Consider the following 19,349-nt stretch of genomic DNA (forward strand, 5'->3'; position numbering starts at 1 on the left):
ACATTTTTTTCAGTGATAGCTATGTTTATTAATTATTTTTACCCCCATTTTTTCTCTAAAATATAAATTAGGATTAATAGATATGAATAAAAAAGAAAATCTCATGGTATGGAAATTATATGAATTGGGGAGAAATGTCCTTTTTGTAAAGAATATGAAAACCATTTGGAAATATCAGTACAAAAACAAATACAACCAAATTGATCTTGAACCAACCTAAATCTCATCCAGGCTTTTGGGTGAGGAAAAACCCAAGTAGTTTCAACATCCTTTCCCATTCCTCTGTCCTTTCTCCTTTACCCACTCACATGAGGATCTGTCCGTCCTGTATGCCTTGCTTGGTGCATGTTAATTGAACTGAGAATGGAGCTGCAGAAAGGAGAAGAGCACTCCTTTCCAGGAGTTATTCAGCTTTGTGAACTTTAGGATTCACTTATAACAGTAAAGCAGAGTCCCACTTTTATGGTCACCCAGGAATCTGGATATACTTTAAGCCAGAAGCTTAACTTACTTGTGGAGCCGTGAGCCCTCCAAGTCTGTGCTTCTGTGACTTTCTCAGGGTGCAGGCTTACCAGAACCAGCTCTACCATCTTTGTTGTATTGTTCTGTTAGGGAATAAAAGCTACCTCTTTCATGTTTAGGAACAGGTCAGGAAGACCATTGGTTTAGGCTGAACTTGATCTTCCTTTGACCAGTATGAGAGCTTCAAAATTAAAAACAGAAAAATTAAAAGCATAAGCAAACTAACAAAGTGCATTCACCAGACAAAGTAACAAATGGGAACCCCCCCCCCAAAAAAAAATTACAATGCAATTTAGAAAACCACGTTTGCTGTCACAGTTGACACCTGTTGCTGCACTGCACAGTGGCGATCCTATCGGTGGCACTGCCACCCTGGGGCTAGTACTGCCCTGATCTTGCATTGCTTTTCTCTCCCATCAGTACTGTCATGAGGGGCCACTGGTTGCCTTGTCAACAGGTGAGGGATAGCCTATCCTCAAGCTAGCAAGGGCTCACCTGCTGCTGGACACCAGAGTCCATCATTGTCCCTCCTCATCTGGACTCTATCTCCAATGTTTGACTATTTCGAAAGAAGGAAAAGAAACAATAAAAAGGAGTAATTTTTGAGGGTAGGAGGAGGCATAGGGAATGTAGCAATGTACCCTGTTTTTCAGACCTCCAAATTTAACCTACATCCTAAGCCCTGCTCCTTGGCTGCCCCCAAGATGCTTTTCTGATGCTCTGAGATGCACAGGAGTCTTGGTAAAATTCGGTCCTGCTCATCTTATTCTTGATTGCATTTTCATTATTTAATAAATCACCTTAACTATCACAAGGGTCTAAATAATATATTCTCTTTTACCAGCCCCCAAATGAGTGAAATATAAAAGAATAGATTTTATAACTCAGCAGTTTGACATTTCAAAAAATTAATACAGAAAAAAATTTCTGAGAAAAACTTTCAAGACTTACTATAGATAAGAATTATCCCAAGTTTAACTTCAAAAAAAGAAAAAAGATTCTTTCAATTGTCCCATTCCATTTGCTTTTTCCCCTTCCCTCCCTTGAAAACAATATTTTTGCAAGTCTAAATTTAATTTTACAGACGCATATAGTTGTTTTGGCTGGTCTCAGGAAGTTATAAAATCCTAAATATTTGATTTAGTGCTGGCCTCTGGGTATTTGTGTCATTCAACTCTGCTGTCAGGTGTTTTCAACAAGGTGATCATAGTGGACACTCGCTCGGAGAGTCAGGTGGCCAGGGTACTTGGTGTGGCAGCAATGTTCCTGCTGAAGAACGGAGAACAGAGAACTGCCACACCAAGCAACAGAGAGTTGTTTGTGTGTTTACAGTGAGCCAGTGGAGAAACTGGAAATTATACTCTTTCTCTTAATGTAAGGAAAAAATCAGTTTCATCTTGGCATATGATGATTCAAAGCAGACAGCATTGTTTTCCAAAGCAGCTTGGTGGGGCAACCTTGAATTTATAACCATTTGAGGCTGACACTCTGCTTATTTTTATTTTTGCCCTCCCCATGATTGGTTATGGAATGACTTACAGAGTGGCATCAACGGACGTTCACGAAGGGGCCAAATCTATCAGGAATGATGTTCTTCCCTCGAAGTGAAAAATACAGTGTTACGCTGCCATCGCTGCAGTCCCGCAGCCGCCCTCTCGGCTCCCCCCTCAAAAGAAAACTGGAGATAAATGAATGGCAGAATAAATAATTTATGCTAATGAAATTACTGCAATTAGTAGTTCTACAATGACCCTTTTAAAAGCCACAGCTGTTAATGTCAGGAAGTGCTGTCACTACTGACCTTATCATAAGAGAAAGTGACAAATTGAGAATGCAGGGAAGACCAGTCATCAAAGAGGTCTGTTCTGGACCGATTAGAGTTTTCTGAAAAACAGTGTGAATTACAACCAGCTGCTCCCTGGCTCCTCCAGGCTCCCATGCTGTGCCATTTTGTTAAGCCCGATAACAATAGTTATTTTGCCCCATTGAGACAAGTTGTCTCGGGCCACTTCCAGCTCTACCGGAAACCACTTTTTCCATAGGAGACTTACAAATGAAACTGTTGTTAAAGAGAGCTTTCAGTGCCTCCGAAGAGCCTCCTCATAAGGATCATGGTTGGGCAGAGGCCAGGGATTTTTTTTTTCTTTTTCTTCCTGTAAGGAGGTTACACTTGGCTGAGGAAGTATTTATCTGTATTGTAGAAAGGTATGTGTGCACTGCTAACTCCGGTTAAAACAAGACTGGGCAGGAGTGAATTTCTGTTCATGTTTACATTGAAGCCAAGCTCTTAAAAAAAAAAAAAAATCCCCAAGGGAATAGGATTTAGATGAAGTTTATAGAACTTCCTTGTAAATTCCATTTTTCTGACTCCACTATTTGATAATGAAACAAAGACAAATTCAGGATTCTCACCTATAAATTTTATATGTAACCTTTGCTGAAACACTGTTTCAGTCATTAGTAAGATGGATTTTTAATACACAGAACAATCAAATCATGTTCGGGTTTTATACCCATGTAGAGTGTTTTTTTTTCACAAGGTTGGAAAGCTATGTGTTTAGAGATGTTGCTCAGGAACAGCTGTTTTTCCCCCAGCAAGAATCACCCTGTCTCTCCTGGCACCTCTGGTTGTAATATTGATGGTGCAGATTTGAAGCATTTAACTGCATCACCAGCCACTTGTGTGCAATGTTCCCAAAGACGTCTGAGCATTATTGACAACACTTTGGTAAATTATGTGTGACTTTCCTAAGAGTTGGTGTAGCTCATTTAATTCATATTAATTGATTTTTAGGCTCCCCTTGATTAATTGAACCTGGTTCATCTTGTACAGAATGCAATAAATAATCATTAAAATGAGGGAGATGTGACTCCACAAATTAAAAAGTTAACTACTTCAGAAGTCACAGAGGACACAATGGAAAGAATGAGTAGTGGGGGTTGGGGGCACAGAAGGAAATCTTCAAAGGAGAATTGTTCTGTTTTGTGTTTTATTTGGAGGTAGTGTCCCCCGCCCCCTCAAAAAAAAATTATCATGATTTTTTTTTCCCAGAAGCAGTGGCTTTTAAAAGCTTATTCAGTTTAGTTTTTTGTAGTTCTCATAACACTCTACTTGTCAATTTCAGCTTTTGTTTTTCCCATGATTTTTAAAGGTTATCAGTTTTCTTTGTCTGAAGTTTAGCTTGAAAGCAACATCAAAAAAAAAAGCCTCAGAATATTGTGTCTCTAATTTCTGTTTCACACACTTGATAGATAAAAACGAAGTTGTAAAGAACAATACTTATATCATATGTTGGCTTTTGAGTTTGGTATGTGGAGCACATAAAATTCCTTGATCATGCAGAGTTGGTAGATAGATGGTTAGAAAAGTTGGAAGCTGTATTATAATCTCTCTAGTCCTGTGGATATCTCTTAAAGATTAAGTAAGTCTTCCAGTTTCTACTGTAATTTGTGCTGGAAAAAATTTTTAGGGGAAAAAAATACTGTATAATTTTGTTGCTTTTTCTTCAATTTTTTTAATTTATAATTTTAACTTGAAAGGATTTCATAAAAATGCAATGTTTGTTTCCAGCCACTGTACAAGGATTGCATCAGCCTCTTCATGGCACACGTTCACACCAGTGTAAATGAAATGAGCACCAGGTATTACCAGAATGAGAGAAGACACAACTATACCACCCCAAAGAGTTTTCTAGAACAAATATCACTCTTTAAGAACCTACTAAAGAAGAAACAAAAAGAAGTTTTCCAGAAGAAAGAGCACTTGGTGAATGGCATCCAGAAGCTAAAAACCACTGCCTCTCAGGTATGACCAGGGTGTGCTCCCACAGAGTGAAACCTCTGCTCTTGCATAGAAAAACATGTTTCCTTTTGAAGCAGTGCCTGCCACATTTATACAAGATGCCTAGCTTTTAAATTTACAGCTTTAGGACACAAGGGATACATTATTACTGCTTTCCTGTCCAGAAAGAACAGGCCAGTTATTCTTTCACAACTGGTTTGGGGAGATACTTTCTCTTCTCTGCTGGAGCCCATGCAGGGCAGTGTGGGGTGTTGAAGGGGCAGACGAAGCCCATTTCCCTCTCCTGCCTCTGACTTCTCTGGGGCTCTGCTCTTGTGGTCAGGAGTTTTGCCAACCTAGAATGGAACTAGAATCACTTTTTGTCTCAGGTACTCAACCCTGATGAGGGCATCATTACCTGGCTGATGATGGGTGAAGTCCCCAAGTACAGCAGTTTTCTCTGACCTTGGTATCTGGTATGCTGCTTTTAGTCCAAGTTCTCTAGGGTAAACATGCTCAGTAATGTCTTCATCCTCAGTAGTAAGGTTCCTACTATCTCCAAGGACCATATCTCTAACTTGCAGGTATAAAGCAGGAGAGATTTAGCACATGATATTAATCTCATTTCATTGGCAAAACACACAGGTTTGTGAAGTAGATGTTACTGCAGTTTTATACCTGAGCTTAAAGAGTTCAAGGCCAGAGAATCAGGGAGGGGTGGGATTGAACCCAGGTCTGTATTGTTCTATTTGCCCATGCGCTGTCCATGGTACCAAGGTACCTGTCTGTGACTGGTCAAAGGGATTAGAATGGAAGACAATGGAGACTTTGAAGAATAGCTCAGTCTTTCTCTGAGACAGCTGGGCTCTAAGTAAAATAAATTCTCACTGGTGCTCATCTCAAAATCAGAATTACTCATAGGTTTCTCAAAGTTTTGTCATCAGGTGCTGTTCTCATATGCTTTTCCAGGGACAGTTCTTCTTGAGCCAATTTTTTTTTTTTTCCATGAGGGCTGGGTGGCTTATCTGTACCTAGGCTAGAAACAGGGCAAGACCCAGTTGGAGAACATATTTTAGCACTTTTTCACACTATTCTAGCACTCTGCAGCCTGAAGCACCACACAGCTCCTCCTCCTTGTTCCATACACCAGGAACAGCAATGTGATGAAACACTGATCTATAATGAGCTGTGGATGAAATAGGTTGGGCAAGAAAATTCAGAGTTTTCAGGACAGTAGGGACCAAATTCTAAATAGAACAAGTGTGGGGAGCCCCCAAGAGCACAGCCATATCTGCATTTGCTCCTTCCCCTTCCAATATATCTTACTCTTCTTCTCTTCCCCATTCTCGTCCTCCTTTTCTTCCCTCTACTCATCTCTCCTATTCTCTCACTTCAATCAAGATCCTTCCCCTCAGTAAAAGTTTTCCTGGGAGTCCTATTGAGCTAATATGATGTTGAACTAAGGTGATAAGGAAGGAGCTTTGTGTTACCAAGAATTTATATTCTTTTAATGATGCTCCAAACTGAACCTGTTGACTTTGCCCAGGAAATGATAGTGTTGCCACCCAGTGATGAGCTACTGATGGGAAGTCCCTGACCATTACCACCCCTCCAAAAAAAAATATCCCTGCCACACTTAGCTCTGTCATTTGTGAAATCAACTCTAAGGGAAAGTGGAATAGTATAGAATCCTGAGTCATCCCAGGGCAGCAGTGTGTCAGCCACAGGGAAGTAAAGAGAGAGTCTGTGGTTTGGTAATCACCCCAGTTATGTATTGGTAAGTCAGGGATGGGGGAGCTGATCCACTGTGTCTGCTGAGTATAGAGCTATGTGGGTCTCCCTGTTCTCCCTCAGTTAAAAGTAATAGGCAGGAAGTTTGTGAAGATGCACAAAGTCTTGATGAAGAAATGCAGGTGGTTTCTTTCTTCGTTAGTTATTTGCATAGGGAATGCTTTTAATAGCAGAAAAGTGGTTGGAATATTTAATAGCTAAGTGATAGGGTTTTTTTAAAATTCAGTTTATTATGAACAGAAAGTCTAATTGCCTATGTAAGAGAACTGGGGAGCCTCATAGTATAAGAAGAGGTGGTATGTGGAGCAGAAAGCCTTCATTATGGAGCAAGCTCTGTGGGCCTGTCTGCCTTAAGCAATTCCACAGAATCATTGGGAATATAAGTATCTAAACCTTAACAATGTTTATGAATTATTATACAGCTATAAACCCCTTTCTCAGCCATATAACCCCTCTGGATGTCAGCTTAGGTCATCGCAGATAGCTATAGTGACATTTCTTTATCAATAAAAGTCCCCCTCCTAGAGCTAAAGTCACTTTGGATATTTTGGAGCTAACTGCTCCCTTAGAAACTGAAACCAGGGCTTGATGTAACAGTTCCCTAGTCTCTTGGCTAATTCTTTTGACTATAGCCTAAGAAGACTTGTTTCAATGGCTAAAAAGAATAGAGAAGCAAATGTTCACTCTATAAGGTTACCCTGAGTTCATAGAAAAGCTACAAGATCAATCTTAGATTAAACTATCATGATAGAAGCAGCAGTCATGATATGCTTTTGTAGGCAGAGGGTAAGTTCCTGTGTTGAGGTGGGGATTATATGCTTGCTTGGATGTAGTGGGATGTTGTTCTACAAGGTGAGACCACTAACATGTCTTCAGAAATGGAGTCTGAATAAATGTTTGAGTGTTCTTCAAATCTATGATTTTTTTTTTAAATTTTTTATTGTTGGTTGTTCAAAACATTACATAGTTCTTGATATATCATATTTCACACTTTGATTCAAGTGGGTTATGAACTCCCATAAATCTATGATTTTTTTTTTATTGGTTGTTCAAAACATTATAAAGCTCTTGACATATCATATTTCATACATTAGATTCAAGTTGGTTATGAACTCCCAATTTTACCCCAAATACAAAATCTATGATTTTTAAAAACAGTAATATTCTGGAAAATGGATGGAGAGCTAATCACAATTTCAAACGGCTGAGTCAGTGATTTTTTTTTCTCTAGCACTTCACTTTTACTTTGACTTTAATGATCCTCAAACTTAGAAACCTGGTGTGATACCTTGTGAACCTAGTGAAATTACAAATAAAAAATGGGCAGAATCTTTTTTTTTTTTTTTTTTTTAGTTGCTATGTTTGTTGACAACTCAGACTGCACTCCACAAGAGCAGAGTGAGGTGATTTGGTGGTAGGCCAGGAAGAGAAAGGTACATCTGTGGGGCTCACTGAGCTTCTAGCCATACTGTGCTGATACCCCACAAATCGTGTACAGTTTGCCCTTCTTACTAAGTATGAAGTTCAATGTTGGGTTGTCCACATGACCACAAATTAAATGTCATACGAGGTGAGAAAAAATCAAGAAGACCATTTCATGTTAGGTGGGATAAATTTGCAACCAATTACTCAGCAGACAAACAAGGATAATTCATGACTTCAGCTTGTCTGAAGCCTCCAGCCATTTTCTGTTAGGGAATTCGAAACATGGTTCTTCCAGCTTGCTACCAGACCTGTCTTCCTGTGGCTTCTGTTACCTTGAGCCTGAGCTGTATGGGATCAGAAAAACTGTCATGGAGTGTGTTGGAGACTTCTGTGAGTGCTTCCCCAAGAGCACAGATTGAGTAGCAAAGATAAACTTTTTGGTCTTGCAGATAATCATATTTCCTGTAAAATCACTGAGAACCAGGTGCAATAGCACACACCTATAATCTCAGAGTGCTAGAGACTGAGGCAGGGAGATCATGAGTTGGAAGCCAGCCTCAGCAACTTGGGGCCTAAGCAACTCAGAGTAACATTGTCTCTGAATAAAATACAAAAAGAGCTGGAGATGTGGCTCTGTGGTTAAGCTCCCTAGGTTCAATCCCCAGTAACAAAACAAAAAAAAAAAAAACAAAAATAGTTGCAAATGAGAGTACAATAAAATCAGGGTAGAAATATGCATGACGCAAACCATTCGAGGTCTCTGAATCCATGCTAAAAAGCAAAGCTGAATCTACTCTTTGTTGTTGTCAACACAAATTACCCCAGAATAATGACTTTTCCTTTAGGTGGGAGATCTGAAAGCCAGACTTGCCTCTCAAGAAGCCGAGTTACAGCTGAGAAATCAGGATGCTGAAGCTCTGATCACAAAGATCGGGCTTCAGACGGAGAAAGTGAGCCTGGAAAAGGCCATCGCGGACACCGAGGAGCGAAAGGTCAGGCTAATTCCCCCACTTAGAGTGCTGAGCTATATTTAGCACAAAATAAACCTTTGTAGGTGAACAATTTTGAACAACTTCCTCTCCAGGGAGCATAAAGTCTAAAGAATTATTATAGCTACACATGTAACAGCATTTCACACCATGATTACCACTTGACCTTTCCTTACATTATGCATTTTCCCAACCTTTTAGCTCTTTTAATGATATGAAAGAACAATAAATACTGAGCTCATTCAAGCATATAATGGATGTGGATCTTGAACATCAGGCCTATTTGTAATACAGTAAAGGTCAGGAAGTCACCTCGGAGGTTTCAAAAGGTTTTCAGTTTTTAGGCAAATTGAACAACTCAATTGTTAACAAAGCCCATTCCGTCACTTTGCAAGATGGTTTTCAAATTTTGCATTTTAATAATATAACTGGAGTTTATTATTAAGTCCTAAGCTAAATTTGTTCTTTTTGATTCAGTTGAGGCCCTGGCATTCTGTATTGTATTTTATTGTTGGAAACAATTATTTTTAAGATTATATAGTCTGCTTTCTTTGTACTCGGGTTTCAAGTGATTCTGAAATAAATACAACTTCATTTTTGTCGTCTTGAGCTGCAAATGGAAAAAAAAATTCTTATGTATCTTATTTCACAAAAGAAATAGCATAGTAAACAGATAATCAATAAATATTCTTTCTAGAAATTGTGGAGTAGACATTTCTTATTTTAGACAAAAGAACATAACCAGGACCTAGTTAGTAAAAATTAAAAAAAAATTGTAAATTGCATACACTCTCATTGATAGGCTTTAAGTCATTATCCTTGCATTTTAGGATACGAGAACATATTTGAGTTTTTCTGGTGGTGTTGCCAGTCATTAGTGTATAATCAAGTTGTGTTTTTTTTTTTCCTCTAACATATCATGCATGTTTTCCTTTATCTTACACAACTAAAGGCTAAAAAATACATTGAAAATCAGAACTCTAAACAAACAATTTTAAAAAGATACAGCATATTTATAATTGACAATAAGGTACATTTAGCATGACCCATAGGTATACAATTTCTAATTTGATAATAAATGTTGCCATTGTGTTTCAGGTAAGTGGAGAATGTCCTTAAAAGTATCATATTAAGCAATTAGATATCATCTAGGTGTGATTATCATAAGCTAATTCCACCCAAGAGATATTTTTTAGGCATTATAAAAATGTATGAGGTTCTAGTCATTATTATAACCTATTGCCACGGATACCTTTTGGAGGTCTTAAAAAAATGACAGGTATTCTAGGAGTATTTTCACAAGTGAATTCCTAAGGTAAAATCCTCATAAAGTAAAAAGGTGTTAGCAATTAGAACTCCTTTGATATATTGTTTTCTGAGGTTCATCAAACATGAAAAAGACATGTACTATAATGTATATCTAATCCATACCAAAACTTATACACACTTTCATTTTACCCATGGAGCTTAATTATAAACAAACATTAACTGAGTTTTTGTTTTTGTTTTTTTTGTTTTGTTTTTTGGGGCCAGGCCCTCTTCTAGGCTCTTGGAGATACTTGACAAGCTAGGTGCACTCATGTAGCTTACATTTCAATGGAAAAGACTAACAGGAGACAAAATAACACTTCTAGAAACAATATATTATGAGTTAGATAAATGCTCTGACATAAATCTAATAGAAGTAATAGTAGAAGGAACTACTTTAAATTAGGTGATCAGGGAAAGGTCTATTTGTAATTAAACTACATAGAGGCAAGCAATTAACTAACACCTGAGTGCATTCTCTGGGCTCACACATGTCGTGTTTAGCAGTGTGCTAGATACTATGCAGTTGCTCAAAGGGGCAAAGGTGGACTCTCTGATTCTGTGAAATTGGGCTCCTCAGGCTTACTCCATGAGCCATCATTGTGAGCTGCTCAGTTCACAAAGTACATTGTCACATTTAATATGACTAAACATATGTTGAGGTTTAGAGGCTGACAACCCATATAGAGAAGCAGGTTCAAATTATTGTTTCAAATATTATGAAACAAGAACCATTCTTGTGACCAGCAATGACTTCAAGCAGCACAAGTACCCGTAAGCTTATGAAAATCTGTTCTCTTTCCACCATTGACTTATCAGCCCAAATTCTGAAATTCTAATGGTTCTGTGATAGCTTTCAAAATATGGTCCTCATGAGTAGCAATACCTTCCAAATTTAAATGATATAATATATTCTCTTCAAAAGCTGGATCTCCTTTTTGATTTTTGAATGGCTTTTAGTTTGTATGTGGGTTTTTTTTCCTAAATGTGGGTGGGTCCAGGTTTTGGAGGGCCATCAAGAGTTTCATATAGTCTGAAAGCAGGTAAGAGCAGTGTGTTAGTTTGCTAGTGCTGCCAGAAAAAACTGTCACAAACTGGGAGGCTTCAATCACAGAAATTGTTTCTCCACAGCTGTGGAGGCTGATGTTAAAATCAAGGTTTTATCAGGCTGGCTTGCTGCTGAGGACTGTCTCTTTGGCTTATAAATGGCTGCCATCTTACTCTGTCCTCACCTGGCCTTTTCTGTATGAACACTCACCCCTGATGTCTCATTTATGTTTCCAAACTTCCACTAAGAACAACAATTAGATTAGGGCTCACCTGAATGGCCTCATTGTAGCTTTATCACATCTGTGAAGCCCCTATTACCAAGTAGAATCACATTTTGAGGTACTGGGCAGACACAGTACAGCTTATAACTAAGCAATTTGGGGAACTTTATTCTCTGTGTGAGAACCACAAAATTCTGTGAGCATCTTCAAGGAGCTGTTGATTACTAAATAGCAAAAGATTTTTGGTGTACCCAAGGATGAAACCGTCTTCAACTCTGCTTTAATGACCATGGTAGAGGGAAAGCACACCTCCTAGGCAATCCAGAAAGCTCTTCCCTCTTCTCCAGGTTGAGCCTCATCAACCCTATCCAGGAACCATCAGGTAGAGGAAATTGCATGCTGTAGTTGACCAAGTCAATGAGATATAGCAAATTTTCAGCATTCTGGTATAGTTGCACCTTAGGGTAAGAGGTAATAGAAATAAGTTGACCAATGTAGAGTGTTTTCTTCCTTTGTGTTTGTGGGGTTTTATTTAGTGTTCACGATTATCTTGTTTATAAATGTAACTCAAAGGAATAATACTCCATTAACGGTCAAGGGCTCCAGAGGATAAGAGTGGTTGCACCCCCGTCTCTTAGAAATAGCACTTAAAAGAACTTCTCTGTAAGGTTTCTCCTAGTACTAAAAGGCTATAATCCTGAGGACCAGAGGTGTGTCTCATAAATAGGGTGCTTGCCAAGCATGCCTACAGTCCTGGGTTTAATCCCCACCACACACACACACACACAAACACATACACACAAAGTCTAGGATTTTAAATCCAATTTTAAGTGATTTTAAAATGATGCCATGCTTTCTTTCATCTGAAACTGTATTCTCCAGCACACTGAATTTTTTTTTAGAATTTTCATGGTCCATTCCTGGCAGTGTTTGAGGGTTGTGATTTTGGAGTGGTTCTCAGTAAGCATGCAGAGTTTTCTTATTTACATTAACAGTAGCTGTGCGTGCATTAGCAGGAGATCACATATCTACCCTGAACCAATTATGTTCATAAAAGGTGCAGTATACAGCAAAATAATGGTTAATCAGGAGAAGGGTAATTACCACTAATAAAGCTGTAGTAGACAACATAATTTGTTGTGAGCAGTGTTTAATTTTATGGTATGGTTAAACCTGTTCATTCCAAACCTATCTGAAGAAATTCACTTTTTGTTCACACTTGTGTTCCACAATCACCATCACCACAGGACCCATCCCCTAAGTGCCGGTGCCTAGAGCTACAGCTTTGAGTCTCAGATTTTTGCTGAGGACTAACAATGCATTCTTCTTGGCCATTCAAATTCCATAGTTATCCTAAGAAGAGGTAAAAGTCCCCCAGCTTTGTATTATTGGTTTGGCTGAAGTTTACCAGCATGGTTCCCTGTGTCCATACAAGCAGTGTCCTTTTGACCTGTGAAGGGGTACCACTCAACCTGCCCCTGGAGACTATGTAGTAGTGTCATTGTTCCATTATCCAAAATGGATCTGGGCTCTTGTCTCTATGGTTTTTGATCAGGTCCTTGGAGAAACCAGTAATTGAACAACAACAAAAAAAAATCTCCTTGTAATTAAGCATGCAATACATGACCACAGACAAGATTATCTTCTGCCCAATTGAATGAAAAGAACTTCACATCTGTTCTTAAAGAGAAACCAATGTTAGCAAAAATTAGATAAAAATTCAAGCAAGAATATTTGTACCCTAGATTGCTGATCCAGCTGGGATTTTCACTTGTCAGGGACTCAGGGAAAAAGAAAATTTAATAGAAGAATGCCTGCTTAATCTTGTTTTTATTATTAGCAGTACCTTATAATTAAATGAGTCAAAGCTCTTCTTGGAGGACTTTAATATTTGAATCCATTTGGTTTGGGATTTGTCATGTGTGTTTTGTACATTTACAAAGCTTTATATACATACTGTGCCTGAAGGGAAATTAGTTTTTATGACAAATTCCTCACCTATTCAAAGTTTAGACAAATGAATTATTTAACAGGTGCATGTGAGTCAATCTGCACTTTTCAATAGAGATCTCTGACATAATAATTTGTGTATGTGGGTTTATGTGCCTTTCCTCTCTGATTAGGTGGCAGCCATTCAGACGGAAGTGTCCCAGAAGCAGAGGGAATGTGAGGCCGACTTGCTAAAGGCTGAGCCAGCCCTGGTGGCTGCCACAGCTGCACTCAATACGCTCAACAGGGTATGATTTCTTGGCTTGTGGGTTTCCTCAAAATAATATTCAAAGGTTATTAGAGTTTTAACAACTGAGCAAAGAATATACCCATGTAGTCGTGCAGTTTTTTGAAAGAAAAAAATACATAAAAATATTAAAATCAAAACAACCTTTGAGATCATCTTTCTAGTTCAACTTCTTTTCCCATCCAGGTGTCTGTTCCCCTACCCCTTATCCTGTGACCACATCCAACACTATGTGGTATATAATTTTATGAAATCTAGCTGGATTGCACCCAAATCCAGTTTTCAAGTTATATGTTACTTTAAGAACTATGTGAGGGATTCTTTATTTCTTCTGGAATACAAAAAGTAGCCTCAACTGTAAAGCAAAACAACAAAACTGGTAAGAGACCCTCATAGTAAGAGTAATAGGAGCAAAGATTTCAAGGCTGGTCCCCCCATGACTCCCAGTTTCATATTAGATAGTAGCAAGAGCTCATTGAACATTTGAATTTGAGAAATATTCTTTGTTTGCCACCAGGGTATTGTAAGAAAAAATGAAATGGTGGGCAATATTATTTTAAGAGCCAATAACTAATGTTGCCCTGGGGTTCTGCCAGGCCTAAGTTTAAGATGTAACTTTATCATTTATTTATTTATTTTTTATTTATTTATTATTTATTATTTCAGATTTACTTCACTATCTTTCCTTTTCCTATCTCCTCTCCCTTCCCATCATTCCCCTTTGTCTAATCTACTGAATATCTATGATGAAACAATCTTGGTTAGCCAATTCTCAATTATTATTAACATGTTTCAAGAATTTGCTCTTGTTCTTACTTTCATGCCCAGTGATTCTTCGTAATCATTTACCAAATAAATAGTCAATTTCTCATAAGGGAGCAGAGTCAGTTTCACCATTCAATATGGTTTTGTAAGCAAGAATTTATTTTACAGCTTATAAAATAATCATAGGAAATAGCCAGTTGTTTTTTAAATCGTGTATTATGAACCTACATGTGCTTCTTACAGATACTAACTCCTGCCCCAAAGCATTTGCCCTGGTTCTTGTAATTTAACCACTGATTCCGTCTGTTGAGTAAATCAGTTCTGTGCTCTGAGGGGACCAGGCAGTAGGGAAGAAGCTTCAGACTATTTGGAACCCTCCCAGTTAAGAGTCATTGAACTATAATGGAAGATGTTTCTTGCTTGTGCACATAAAGCAGAAAAATGAAACTAAGAGACACTGAACTTAAGGAATCATATTTATGGGAGGGCTTGGTTAAAATACAAATATTACATTGATGGAACTGAATCCATAAATACTTTGTAGCCTCTGTGCTTACATAATTTTCCGGCCTCTATGAGCAGGGCTTTGCAGGACAGCTATAAACCAATGGATTCCTTTTCTTGGGAGCAAAAAAAAAGGTAGAAATCAGAGAAGTGCCCAGCAGGAACTGAGCTCCCAAGGATCTTAAGGTAGAGTCCCTGGGGGGGCAATGAACTGATAAATCGTGACTGGTACGATGATGGGGTGGCACTGAAGTCCAGCTTGGAAACTTGCCTCTCCAGCCTTCCCTAATCCTGTGTGTGTATCAACTTTTCTTCAGATCAACCTCACTGAGCTGAAAACCTTTCCCAACCCACCAAATGCAGTTACCAATGTCACTGCAGCTGTGATGGTCCTCCTGGCTCCCCGGGGTAGAGTGCCGAAAGATCGAAGTTGGAAAGCAGCTAAAATTTTCATGGGAAAGGTATGGGCCCGCCTGGGAAAATGAAAGTGCTGACAGTTTCTGTATTGCTGTCCGTGCTCTGGGGTAGTGCATGATAGCAAAAGATGTTCAAGTCTAAAGAAGCCATCTTTCTGGCTGTGGGTTCTCTAGGCCTGCAGCTTTTGTTAGCCATATTGGAGGTTAGCTCGGGGTTGTGGCATACCTAAGGCAGTGCCAGCTGCAGGTGGAAGGTTGCTAATTATTTGCAAAATTATGAAAGCCGTTAAGTGTAGGAGGGAGAAAATTACATGGGTTTCTTAGGCTTGAAAAATGTTACTAATGTACAAGAAGGTGAAGCAAAGGGGCTTTTTGGTATGTGTTTTGCGTTTTCTTTTCTCCCTTTCTTTTCTTCAAAATGTGAATACCTCCTGTGCTGGGCCTGAATATTTTACCCTGGGATAGAAGAGGTTTTAAAAGTGTCCATTGCTAATTCTAACTTCATAGTATAAAGACTGAAAAAGTCAAACAGTAGGATAAATGCTGCTTGCCAATTTTGCCTTTGTAATGTAAGTCCTAAAAGCTGGTTTTTAACTTTTGATCTTGGAATTTTCTCTGCATCCAAAATGGGTTCATTGCAATAAGTCTTTTTGCTTTACAGGTTGATGATTTTTTGCAAGCGTTAATTAACTATGACAAAGAACACATTCCAGAGAACTGCCTCAAAGTGGTGAATGAACAATATTTGAAAGACCCAGAGTTCAATCCAAACCTGATTCAGACCAAATCTTTTGCAGCAGCTGGTCTCTGTGCCTGGGTTATCAACATCATTAAATTCTATGAGGTATCATTCCTAATCTGATGGTTTACAGGCATTATCCACGTAGGGCCATAAGAATCAATTTCCACATCAGCAGAAAATGTAATTTGATATTTAGTTTTCTAAAGAAGGATATGCACTTTTAAGAAGAAGATATGAATGTGTTCAAGTTAACAGAATTCTATATAGGAGGATATTTTAAATGTTCAAAACTGTCTTTTTTTAAGAGTAAAATAATTAGCCACTCTAGATCAAAGAGCAGCAATTAATTTGATTTCAATTAGAGAAAAATTTGTTGCATGTATAAATCATGTTTATTTACATTAAAATATTTGATTCATGTTGACATGAAATAACTGCAACTCTGAATTCATGTTGAATTAAATCCCTGCTCTCAAAGCAAAAATACACGCAATCTTTATTGCAGGCATACTGAGATGAGGAAATAACTATTTGTTTCTTTTAGTATTTTAATGACAAACAGTGTTTTACCTGTAGATAGTCTAATCTGAAATTTGCAACATAGATAGATTATCATTTCTTTCATTCATTGATCAAATACTTATCAGCCAACTATGTTCTTAACTCTTTGCAGAGTACTGAAAAGGAAACTATAACCCATGACTATGAGGAACTGTCTCAAGATTCTGAGACGTATGTTGTATTCAGATATGGAATTATAAAGAAAAAGTCAATTGTAGTTAATGTCATTCCTCAAGTGGTTTCCATAAAATAAGGTTATATCCTTCACACTGTGGAACCCCAGGAGCAGGACTTTGTTGATCTTTCTCTCATGGAAATCTTTTAGCCCAAGAGTTTACAGTAGGTGTATAGCGTCTCTCCATAATAAAATGCCTAAGCACTGTGTTCCATTGGTGAAAAGATGAGCACAGATCTGAACTATAGCTACGTTGTGTTGCTATAAAGAAAGACAAGTTGACTTCCTTGGTCCACGCAAATTCTTAAATGGTTCCTTGAAATAACACATACTTAAAACAGGTGCTTCAAAAAGAAAGTAAAGTGAATGTGTGGTTCATTATGTGCAAGAACATCTCCCACTTCCGGTGTTCAGAGAATTTCTCCATGCTTACTTTCTGCCTCAGAGTCTAGATTTAATCACAAATTTAGCTGTGTTTCATGCACCTGCACTTTCTAGTTATAGGAGGATTATCTCCATATTTGATAAAAAAAAATCTTAGAATATTCATGGAGTTTGACCTCTAGAGCATTCTATGCAAGTACTTGTAACTCTAAGGTCCAGAATAAACAAGTAACCAATGGAGATCCAGAGAGAGAGTGGGAGGCTTTGTCTACTTTTCCTTAGCTGATGCCATGGTAAAGAAACAGCAAATTACTTGGTAAACTAGAGATTTTATTTGCAGAGTGCTCAGCCTATGTAAGGTCAAGTGATTATTCTTCCCATTCACATCTGTATTGCCTTCTGAGTTAAACCCCACGTGGATTTTCAGGTCTATTGTGATGTCGAACCAAAACGCCAAGCATTAGCCCAAGCAAACTTAGAACTGGCGGCAGCTACTGAAAAACTTGAGGCCATCAGGAAAAAGCTTGTGGTAAGTGCAAAACATGAATCTAAAGAAGTTCCCACTGCCTCCTTAGGAACCCTTCTTCAGACATGGTTATGCGTAAGCTCTGCCCAACAAAAAGGAATTTGAGCTTCATGAATGTTTTCCCTTAGGTACCCATTCAATAGATGTTTCTGATCGGTGAAGTGCTGGGCACTGACTGGAAAAGTGGAAGCAGTCATGGTGTCTGCACTTAACTAATTTTCACAGTCTGGTAGGAGGAGGAAGGCAGGTAGCATGTGGGGCTTGAAAGCCCAGCTCCTCTAGGTGCAGTGGCACACGCCTGTAATCCCAGGGGCTCAGAAGACTGAGACAGGAGCATGGAGAGTTCAAAGCCAGCCTCATCAAAGAGAGGCACCAAGCAACTCAGTGAGTCTCTGTCTCTAAATAAAATGCAAAATAGGGCTGGGGATGTGGCTCAGTGGTCCAGTGTCCCTGAGTTAGCCCCCCAAAATATAAAAAAAAGTCCATATCCTGGCTCCATGATTTCTACTGGTCTATATCTTGGCTCCATGATTTATTGTGTCACCCCACGAAAGTTGTTTAACCTCTCTGAACTTCCATTTTCTCATCTCTGAAATAGGTACAGATTAAGCATTCCTTATTCAAAATCCAAAATGCTCCCAAATTCAAAACTTCTTTGGAGTTAAAGAAGCTTTTGGCTACCTGGCATCCAGTCTGTCGCCTTTAAGGGAAACCAGCCAGATATATCTTTGGAGAATTTTCTCTTATCACTAGATATGCTCAAGTGGGTGTTTTTAGCAGGATTGCCCTTCTCTGTTCTACCTATCAAGCTTTGCCAATTAAATTCCCCCCATCTCTCAAATTTGAATGATGGGCAGAAGGAGTAAAAGACTGAGAACAGTATTTGTACCTTTTACAGACTGTGTTAAGATAAGACTCGAGCAGTTCTTGCCTCCAAGTCCCCAAGCTTCTTGAAGGTTCTTTGCCTTTCCTTCCCCCCAGAGAGCTTTCCCATGTTCTTCCAGTAAATTCCCTTTAGGTCAAATTAGCTAGAGGGTTTTTTTTTTTCCACCATGACCTAAGGTATCTAGATACTCTGCAGTGTATAGCACACAGTGGATGTTTTGTAAATATTAGTTCCTGCCCTTCCTGTTGAAACCCCTTATGTAGATGTTCCACTGTCAGGACTGGAGTTTGACAGAGAAGCCTGACTCAGGAACTTATATTTGGAAATTGTTGGCATAAAGATCATATGTGTAGAAAGATTGTCCTGTAGGAATGTGAGGACAAAGGAGCAGAGGGGGCTGAGGGTAGATGGCAGGGAGGATGTTCCTTATTCGGACTTTGTCCTGCCGTAGATACCTGAGAATACGAATGCAGCAGCCACTGAAGTCTAGAATCCGGTGCTTGCAGTAGCCACATAGCTACATCAGGCCTCTTTCAGAACAAGGCTGGAACTAGACCTACTTATGTGTGAACTCACTAGTCAATTGGGCAGAAAGGGAGGGGACTCCTAATAGCCCCAGCCTCCAATGTTTCAGAGCAAAGCTATTAAAAGCCAAGGAGGAGATCAACTTTCCAGATCAGAGCCCAAGACACTGACTCCTTGAATATACCAGAAAGAGATTGATTTGTGCTCTCATTTTACTGTTGAGTAATTATATTTACATTACAATTATTTAAATCTCAGAATATTTCTCCTATGATACATACAATTTTCGCACCTCTTGCAACCATCGACTCCCCCTTATTTTTTGAGTCTGCTTCCAAGAGACCTTCCTGATCCACACTCTCTGCACAGGCAACTTGACCCCCTACCCGCCCCCTCCCCCCACACACACTCTCTCTTCCTGTTTACTAGGTACCTCTTCCTAGCAGAGCACCAAGCATGCTTTTCAGTGATACCTGATGACTGGTTGAAGAAAAGCAGATTGACAGCAACAGCAGCTGATTTGGACATGTCCAGGATACGCA

At 38.8% G+C, this 19,349-nt stretch overlaps 1 protein-coding gene across 5 annotated transcripts in view; it reads left to right on the top strand.

Annotated features, from left to right (window-relative positions):
- Positions 1–19,349, top strand: part of Dnah11 (dynein axonemal heavy chain 11) — a 331,880-nt gene that overhangs the window by 215,024 nt on the left and 97,507 nt on the right. For all 5 annotated transcript variants that reach the window (XR_009228549.1, XM_046463517.2, XM_058585343.1 and 2 more), the window contains 6 exons: positions 4,094–4,327; positions 8,365–8,511; positions 13,211–13,324; positions 14,910–15,053; positions 15,670–15,852; positions 17,298–17,399. Coding sequence is in view for 4 of the 5 variants with exons in the window: in XM_046463517.2 (XP_046319473.1) it covers positions 4,094–4,327; positions 8,365–8,511; positions 13,211–13,324; positions 14,910–15,053; positions 15,670–15,852; positions 17,298–17,399 (924 nt within the window). In the remaining variant the exon portion in view is untranslated. The remainder of the gene's footprint in view (positions 1–4,093; positions 4,328–8,364; positions 8,512–13,210; positions 13,325–14,909; positions 15,054–15,669; positions 15,853–17,297; positions 17,400–19,349) is intronic.

The sequence above is a fragment of the Marmota monax genome, unplaced genomic scaffold, assembly GCF_021218885.2.
Source record: "Marmota monax isolate L192 unplaced genomic scaffold, Marmota_monax_Labrador192_F-V1.1 WCK01_AAM20220418_F8-fsc00057, whole genome shotgun sequence".
Taxonomy (NCBI): Eukaryota; Metazoa; Chordata; class Mammalia; order Rodentia; family Sciuridae; genus Marmota; species Marmota monax.